Source organism: Propithecus coquereli, unplaced genomic scaffold (genome assembly GCF_000956105.1).
Source record: "Propithecus coquereli isolate 6110/MARCELLA unplaced genomic scaffold, Pcoq_1.0 Scaffold13, whole genome shotgun sequence".
Taxonomy (NCBI): Eukaryota; Metazoa; Chordata; class Mammalia; order Primates; family Indriidae; genus Propithecus; species Propithecus coquereli.
In genome coordinates, this window is record NW_012137191.1 from 11307706 (window position 1) to 11317455 (window position 9750).

General features: G+C 36.1%; 1 protein-coding gene across 1 annotated transcript in view; it reads right to left on the reverse strand.

The window, feature by feature from the left end:
• RAB28 (RAB28, member RAS oncogene family) overlaps positions 1 to 9750 on the reverse strand; it is an 89375-nt gene that overhangs the window by 13442 nt on the left and 66183 nt on the right. The window contains exon 5 of the mRNA XM_012638405.1: positions 157 to 260. Coding sequence (XP_012493859.1) covers positions 157 to 260 — 104 coding nt within the window. The remainder of the gene's footprint in view (positions 1 to 156; positions 261 to 9750) is intronic.

Consider the following 9750-nt stretch of genomic DNA (forward strand, 5'->3'; position numbering starts at 1 on the left):
TAATATAAACAGAATAGACATTTTATAGCTCACCTATTTTAAGTCTTCAATAGGAATTAATTTGCTCCAAAAGTAATGGAAACACACTTCCTATGAATGTTAGTAAATAAAAGTAAAACATCACTTTTAAAATGCAATACTCATTATTTTACTTACAGAGTCTCCTGTCTTGGCTGAGACAAAGTGACTACTAAAACCATTTTCCTGGCAAAACCGTAAGTGTTTTTCAAGTTTTACTGTTCGCATATGCTCCAAATCAACTAGAAAGGTGTTAAAGAGAGAACAGAACTCAATATTAGTCAATCAAAACATTTTTAACATGTTTAAATTTGACTTACTTTCCAATATCATATCCCAGCTTTGACACTAGCTGTGTAATCTTGGGCAACTTATTTAATCTCTTTATACTTCAGTTTCCACATCTATAAAATCGGAATAATAAATATATCTATCTTGTATAGAGTTCTTTGAGAATTAATCCATGTATAGTGCACAATGACTAGCACTTAACTGCTAAAAAAAAAAAAAAGTGGAGCTATCATTATTATCTATATAGGTTCAGGCACATTGATGTTGTTCAAAAAAGATCTATTTAATATAGTACATTTAAACATGGTGATTAATTGAAGTCAAGGTGTACTTACCCAAGCATATTTAGTTTGAAACAGTTTAATCACTTTAATAATTATAAGAGCTATGTAATCTCTATAAACTTTAATGTTAACACAAATACATAATTAATTTTCTGCTAAAAAGCAATCAATATTACATTGCATATTTAATTTGTTTATAGCCACCATGGTTTAATTTCACAAAAATACAGTTCCATTGCTTTCCAAACTAAAGTATCAATTTTGAAAATAATGGGCAAAGATATATTTCCTTGAGTAGTAGGTGCTTTAAAGCAAAGCACGGTACTCATATCCAATATTACTTGTATCCGGGACAGTCTATTTTTTCAAATGCGATCCTTTATTGAATAGTTTTTCTTTTTATAACACTACAGACCCTATAAGGGTGTTGACTCAATGCTGTCAATTATAAGGCAAATATATTCACAGGATTTAAGGACAACTAGGCTCTTTGAGTCAACATAGGAAAAAACTTAAACTGATTTCCTGAGGAAGGGACCCAACTGACTTGTAAAAACTTGTAAATTTGCAAATCTAGTAAGCCTACATAATAGTGGCAATTGATTATCAACTAAAAAATGCTCTCATACTGCATAAAAGGCTTTATGTAAAATTATATTGAAGGTCTGAAGTTTGTAGGCTCAAGAGATATTTCTCTAGGAGATTTCTGATCCGGTAGGGGGATGCCTGAGCCCCATCTATGTTGCTTACTTCGGAAAATATGTAGTTTTTTTCTTTTCTGGACACAGTTTCTCTTCCTTAAACATCACTGAGACTTTATTTATAAGAATAGGCCGAAAAATGTCCAGATACCACAGGCATCAATTTGTGGAAGACTAAAATACTAATCTATTAGCACTGACATTTATACATCTAGTTTATCATAATATTGACATTAAAATACTTTCCTAACTCAATAAGAGTAAGAACAAATCATGTCACTAGGAAAAATCTCCAATGAGGTCACTATCCAATTAAAAAGGCATAAAGTTGTGTCTTTTAATGTGTGTGTGCATTTGTCTTTCTAACGGAATAGTCTTTGTTGTTTTTTCTTTCCATTTTTTTCTCTCTCCCTCCCCCCAACTCTCCATCCATCAGCTAAGTTTATGTATAGCGTTGAAGAATTTTACTATTCAAACAAAAGTTTTTTTCCTAATAATTATAACCAAGAAGAGAATAGTACTATCACTGCTCAACCAAAAGAAATCACTTACTAAACAAACATTTATTCAGCACTTATTGGTATGGTGGTAGTCAGTGAGAATCCAAACAGGAAAAATAACATAATCCAGTACCTCAAAAAGTCACCACCAGTATCACGAACATAAAAGAACATTAAGAATCATAAAAATTATTTTCAGGTCGGGCGTGGTGGCTCACGCCTGTAATCCTAGCACTCTGGGAGGCCGAGGCGGGTGGATCTTTTGAGCTCAGGAGTTTGAGACCAGCCTGAGCAAAAGTGAGACCCCATCTCTACTAAAAAAATAGAAAGAAATTAATTGGACAGCTAAAAATATATAGAAAAAAATGAGCCGGGCATGATGGCGCATGCCTGTAGTCCCAGCTACTGGGGAGGCTGAGGCAGTAGGATCGCTTGAGCCCAGGAGTTTGAGGTTGCTGTGAGCTAGGCTGACGCCACGGTACTCACTCTAGCCAGGGCAACAGAGTGAGACTTTGTCTCAAAAAAAAAAAAAGAATCATAAAAATTATTTTAAATAGCTGAAATTCTCACAAATGAGACAGTAGATATAAAAGAAAAGGCCCTCATAGCACTTTCCTACAAAATTTTCCTCTGTTGTGTTAGTATTCAGTAGGTGACATCTAAGAGGACTCAGTTATCAGATGCTATGGTCTGAAAGTGTCCCCCGAAATTCAGATATTGAAATTTAATCACCCACATGATAGTATTAAGAGGTGGAACCTTTAGGAGGTGATTAAGCCATGAGGGCTGAGCCTTCATTCATGGGATTAGGACACTTATAAAAGAGCTTAAGGGAATGTGCTTGCTCTCTTCTGCTCTTCTGCCATATGAGAACACTGTTCAAGGTGCTATCTTGGAAGCGGAGATGAGACCCTTACTAGACACCAGACCTGCCAGTGCCTTGATCTTGGACTTTCAGTTTCCAGAAGTGTAAGAAATAAATTTCTTTTGTTTATAAATTACCCAGTCTTGGGTATTTTGTTATAGCAGCACTAAGCCTAAGGAACTAGAGTACTTCATTCTAAATAATCCAGAGATATACATTATTGGAAATAAAGTTACAGAGAGACACTTGTAAAATCTTTCTTTTCTTCTACTTTTAAGAGTTCTTTCTTTTCTTATATTTTTAAGAGCATTCTTAAAATTATTATCCAGTACTCAAACATGCAATAACATCCTTACTGTTATAATGATTTAATTTCCTTACATCCTTCAGTTAACTAGGTCATTTTTCTAGATCTTACATTTTATTTTTCAAAATGGAATTAAAATTTCTTGATATCAGTAATATATGCTCATTTCTCAAATATTCAGAAAAACAATTATAAAAGTGAAATTTAAAAATGCCATTAACTAAAGACAACTACAATTAACATTTTGGCATATATCCTTCTAATATCTAAGCAACTAAAGAGACAAGGGCATTAACATTGCACATGTGTAATTTCTTTTACTTCAACACTACTACCCCATGCTTAAACACATGTTTAATAATTCCAATGGTCAACTACCTTATTGATCACTCATTCAACAAATATTTGGGTGCCTTCTATGGCCAGGTACTATTCTGGGTGTTGCAGATATAACAATGAATTTACATTTTAATGAAGGCAAAAGAACTAACAAGTAAAATAAATAAGATGGTAAATGCTGACAAATCTTATGGAGAAAAAAGGTACATGAGGGAAACTACTATTTTAAATAGATAAGTCAAAGATCTTAAGCAGGCTAGGGAGCAATTAAATCTGAGGGAAGCCTTCCAAGCAGAGCAAACTGCAATGACACAGCCCCTAATGCAGGATTATGCTTGGCAGATTCAAAAAAAGCCAGGAGGTCAGAATTGCTGAAGAGTTAGTAGGGAAGGGAAAAAGTGAAAGATGAGCTTAGAAGGTCCTATGGTTTGGATGTGGTTTGTCCCCGCCAAAACTCATGTTGAAATTTGATTCTCAATGTGACAGTGTTGGGAGGTGAGGCCGAGTATGAGGTGTTTGGGTCAGAAGGGCAGATTCCTTACAAATAGGTTAATTCCAGCTTGCAGAAGTGAGTTCTCGCTCTCACAGGACTGGATTAGATACCACGAGAGCAGGTTGTTTCTGCTTGTGTTGGCCTCTTTGCGCACACACAGTCCCTCTTCCACTTTCTACCATGAGGTGAAGCAGCATGACGCCCTCACCAGATTGGCTCAATCTTGGACTCCCTAGCCTCCAGAATTGTGAATCAATTAAACTTCTTTTCTTTATAAATTATCCAGTCTCAGGTATTCTGTTTTAGCAACAAAAACCAGACTAGGACAGAGGAGTAGTAAGCCAAGAACCAGAACACAAAGGGCACAAAGGCCACTATAATAGAGATGGGAAGTTACTGGAAGGTTTTGAACAAAAAGGGGAGAAAAAAGAAGATGTTATCTGACATATTTTAAAAATTTCACTTTGACTACTTTGTTGAAATTAAACTACAGAAGGCCAAATGTAAAGCAAAGAAACCACTGAGGAGGCTACTGTAAGAATCCAGAGAAAAGTTCATCCTCTCAAACTGTGTCACTGCTTTAACAACTAAGTTTATGTAATATTCTACACCCTTTGTAGTCATATCAACAATGTTCACAGCATCTTCACCAGGAGTAGATTCCATCTCAAGAAACCACTTTCTCTGCTCATCCATAAGAAGGAATTCATCATTCGTTTAAGTTTTATTAGGAGATTGCAGCAATTCAGAGACATCTTCAGGCTCCACTTCTAATTCTAATTCTTTTGCTATTTCCACTACATCTGCAGTTACTTCCTCCACTAAAGTCTTGAACCCCTCAAAATTATCCATGAGAGTTGGAATCGACTTCTTCCAAACTTCTGTTTAAGTTGATATTTTGACCTTCTCCCATGAGTCATCAATGTTCTTAATAGCATCTAAAATGAGGAATCCTTTCTAGAAGGTTTTCAATAACTTTGTCCACATCCATCAGAGGAATCACTATCTATGGCAGTTATAGCCTTACAAAATGTATTTCTTAAATAATAAGACTTGAAAGTCAAAATTACTCCTTGATCCATGGGCTACAGAATGCATGTTGTGTTAGCAGTCATGAAAACAACATTGTTCTCCTTGTATATTTCTATCAGAGCTCTTGGGTGACTAGGTGCATTGTCAATGAGCAGTAATATTTTAAAAGGAATCTTTTTTTCTGAAGAGTAGGTATTAATAGTGGGCTTAAAATATTCAGTAAACCATGCTGTAGACAGATGTGCTGTCATCCAGGCTTTGTTATTCCATTTATAGAGCACAAGCAGAGTCGATTTGACATCATTCTTAAGGGCCCTAGGATTTTCAGAATGGTAAAAGAGCATTGGCTTTTACTTAAAGTTACCAGCTGCATTATCCTCTAACAAAAGAATCAGCCTGTTCTTTGAAGCTTTGATGCCAGACATTGACCACTCCTCTCTAGCTATGAAAGTCCTAGATGTCATCTTCCAATAGAAGGCTGGTTTGTCCACATTGAAAACCTGTTGTTTAGTGTAGCTACCTTCATCAATGATCTCAGCTAGATCTTCTGGATAACTTGCTGCAGCTCCTCCATCAGCACTTACTACTTCACCTTGCACTTTTATGTTATGGAGATAGCCTCTTTCCTAAAACTTCATGAACCCAACCTCTTCTAGCTTTAAACTTTTCTTCTGCAGCTTCCTCATCTCTCTCAGCCTTCACAGAATTGAAGAGAGGTAGAGTCTTCCTCTGGATCTGGTTTTGGTTTAAGGAAATGTTGTGACTGGTTTGATCTTCTATCCAGATCACTAAAACTTTCTCCACATCAGCAATAAGGTTGTTTTACTTTCTTATCATCTGTGTGTTCACTGAAGTAGCACTTTGAAATTCCTTCAAGAACTTTTTCTTTGCATTTACAACTTGGCTAACTGTTTGGCACAAGAGGCCTAGCTTTAAACTATCTCAGATTTCCACATGCCTTCTTCAGCAAACTTAATCCTTTCTAGCCTTTGACTTAAAGTGAGAGATTCATGATTCTTCCTGTCGCTCCATAAATTAATATTACTATATTAGAGACAGAAATGGTCTTAGAAATTTTGCAGGGCTCTGCCCTTAAAGAATATGTGAACATGTAGAAGTACCATTCGATCTAGCAATCCCATTACTGGGCATCTACCCAAAAGACCAAATGATACTCTATAAGAAAGACACCTGCACCTGAATGTTTATAGCAGCACAATTCACAACTGCAAAGATGTGGAAACAACTCAAGTGTCCATCAATACATGAGTGGATTAATAAAATGTGGTATATGTATACCATGGAGTACTATTCAGCTTCAAGAAACAATGGTGATATAGCACCTCTTGTATACTCCTGGACAGAGCTGGAATGCATTCTACTAAGTGAAGTATCCCAAGAATGGAAAGACAAGCACCACATGTACTCACCATCAAACTGGTATTAACTGATCAACACATAAATGCACATATAAGAATAACATCTATTGGATGTTGGGCAGGGGAGAGGGGGGAGAGGGGGGAGGAGGGAGGAGAAGACGGGTTTTTGCATACACAAAGAGTGCGATGCGCACCACCGGAAGGATGGACATATTTGAAACTCGGACTTAGGGCCGGCGGGGGGCAAGGGCAACATACGTAACCTAAACATCTGTACCCCCATAATATGCTGAAATAAGTGAACATGTTAGTTTGCATATCAAAAGCTGCTCCACCTCAGGAGGGCATCTCAAACGTCAGTAGCAGCTGCTTTCCAAGGTGACGCTGCAGTCTTAACCCCGTGATTCTCACCTGCTTTGAAGGACAAAGCAAGGTCTGCATGGAACCAAGGGATGAGAGCTGATCAAAGAGTGTCCGCCCAGAGACAGATACCTGTGGCTAAAAACAATTAGCCCAAGGGACAGTTCTTGCTTGACTTCTTGATGACCTGTCTCTGTCTGCAATAACTATATAAAGAAATATGGAGCCACTATATCTCTATTTAACCCTTCTGTTAAGTAATAGCTTTATCTTAGAACTTAGAAGTTTGTCCTTGAAAGATTTTGTAACCAGAGTTAGTCAAGGGATCTATGGAAGACTTCTGAAAGACTTTTAACCCAAAACAAACTACCTGTTATTATGTAAATCTGTTACCCCTGGCAACCGATCTCTGTACTTATAAATACCCATGTAAAACTTCACTCACTCGTGGCCTTACGATTCACAGGGATATCATAGGGACCCCTGAGTACCCCACTTTTGACTTTTATCTTTATAAATCTATAAAACTATACCTTCGTCTCTGTGTGTTCTTTTATTTCTGTTATTTTCCATTTTCTATTATTTTGTTATCCTTTGTGACAACCCCTACCTAAGGGACCCAGTGTTTTGCTGGGAGTGTAGCTAACTCCCCGCACTTCCTTTTACTTGAACACTTAGAGATCACTGTAGGGTTATTAATTGACCTAACTTGAATAATATTGTGTCTCAGGGAATAAGGAGGCCCGAGGAGAGGGAAAGAAATGGGGAGAATGGCCAATCAGTGGAGCAGTCAGAGCACATACAGCATTTATAAAGTTTTCTATCTTATATGGGTGCAGTTTGTGGCACCCCCAAACAACTGCAATAGTAACATCACAGATCACTGATCACAGATCACCATAACAGATATAATAACAATGACAAAGTTTGAAATTTTGCGAGAATTACCAAAATGTGACACAAAGACACAAGTAAGTACATGCTGTTGGAGAAACGGCACTGATAGACTTGTTTGATGCAGGTTTTTCACCAACCTTCAATTTGTAAAAGATGTAGTATCTATAAAGCACAATAAAGTAAAGCACAGTAAAATGAGGTATGCCTGTATTAGGTCTTGAATTATGAACTAATGCTAATATGAAGTTATCACGATTAGCAAGACAAGGAAATTAAGCATTATAATTGCCTCTGTGATTTTGGTCATGTTATATGCAATCAAATAATCACAAAATTACATAAAATTGAATTATAAACTGTGAAGCCTCTTTTGTGTTTTTACTTAATAGGGAAAAATAAAACAAACAAAACTCCTATTATTGGAGAAATGTTCTTTCCTCTGCCATTAAATGGCTTAAATTATACATGAAAAACAGCATGAAAACAAAAACACATTCTCCATTGACAACACATTTTGTTGGAAGATACAAGGAAAGCAAAGCTGTAGTATTAGAAGCTAATATACAGTGTGGAAAGTGTGCTATACATTTAAATGAAAGTAGAGATGGCTTGAACACATCAGCGTAGGGTATTTACTAGATTCTCCCTCAACAATGAAGTTTAAAGAAAACGCCTTTTTGTGAAGAACTAAAGAAAACACGTTGTATGTTCTCAACACGATTAATTCTTCAATTAAAAAAATTATTTGGCTGGAGTGGCTACTTTGACTGGAATGAAAATACAATTCTGAAAAGACAGCATGACCACTTTTTGAATGCCAGAAAGTATATGTCCTTCTAAAGACACTGCCCCTTCAATGAAAAAATAGTAAAGGGAACTGCTCATTTTTCCTCCCTCTTTTCCCCAAGTCAAATTGTGAACTTCATAACCCAAGAACTCCCAATGCCAATTTTCACCCATCACTATCACTCAGTCTCTTGTAAAATCTTTTAATAAATGTGGTGTTATTCCAATATCTCTGCTTTTAGACAGCAAGATTTACTTGGAGAGCCAAATAATTCATAAAAGAAATGCCAATTAAGAGCATCATTTTATTGCTTAAACTCATAGCCTTCCAAATAGAACACAGAGCCCAGAAATAAACCCATGTATATGGTCAAATGATCTTCCACAAGGGAGCCAACACCACTCAATGGGAAAAGGACAGTCTTCAACAAATGATGCTGGGAAAATGGAATATCCACACACACAAAAAAAGAAGGTGGACCCTTATCTTATACTAAGTACAAAAATTAACTCAAAATGAATTAAAGACCTAAATTAAAACACAAAACTATAAAACTCCTCGAAGAAAAAAAAGTCCATGTACTCCTTTAAAAGAGGTAAAACAATGTCTCAAATCTATTAAATAAATGAGTATCTATTATATGCCAATACACAAGCAATAAATTCAGGAACAATATAGACGTTATCCTTACCCTCAGATTAATGAGGAAGAAAAAAATTATAAATAAGTAAAATATGTAAAGATGTAAATAATTGAGGTAATTACAATTATCATAATCTGAAATGGGGGTGTGGGATAGGAAGATGATCACATAGAAAGTAACTGAGTGAAAGAGAAGGACAGGAGCCAGGATGGCAATTATGACAATTTTATATAAGGTAGCTATGTAAGACCTTTTTGATCTGAGATCTAAAGGACAAGAATAAGCCAAACAAGTTAATAGGAGATTGGAGAAAAAAAATGTTTCAATCACTGGGACAAGAACAAAAAACTCGAAGAGGAAGAAGATTGAGTGCAACTGAGGAAAACAAAGAAGCATAATGAACAAGAGTGGTGCCTGTAGTATAATGAGGATATTACTCAAATATAGCAATGGAAAACCATTGGAAGGTGGTAACCAAAGGCACAATATAATCTTTGCATTTTAAAAATTACTCTGGTTGCTTTGAGGAGAAAGGATGTCCAAAGGCAAAAATAGAAGCAGAGAAACCACTTTAGGAGATTTCTGAAACAACCTAAATTCTTTCAAAATTTTCAGAACCCTTTGGGGCTTCATAACAAGCTTGGCAAATAGATAAGCATTGTTCTAATTTCACATGCAAAAAAAAAACAACGTTTAGAGTGACTTAACCAAAGTCCCAAATCTAGTCATTGGTAGCACCAAAATTAGAACCACGCTATCTGCTTCAAATCCAGTTAGATGTTCCCAAAGAAGAAAGAGCATCAACTTTAGGGATGATAACTTTAAGTCTGACTTTTATTTAGAATTTTAATTAA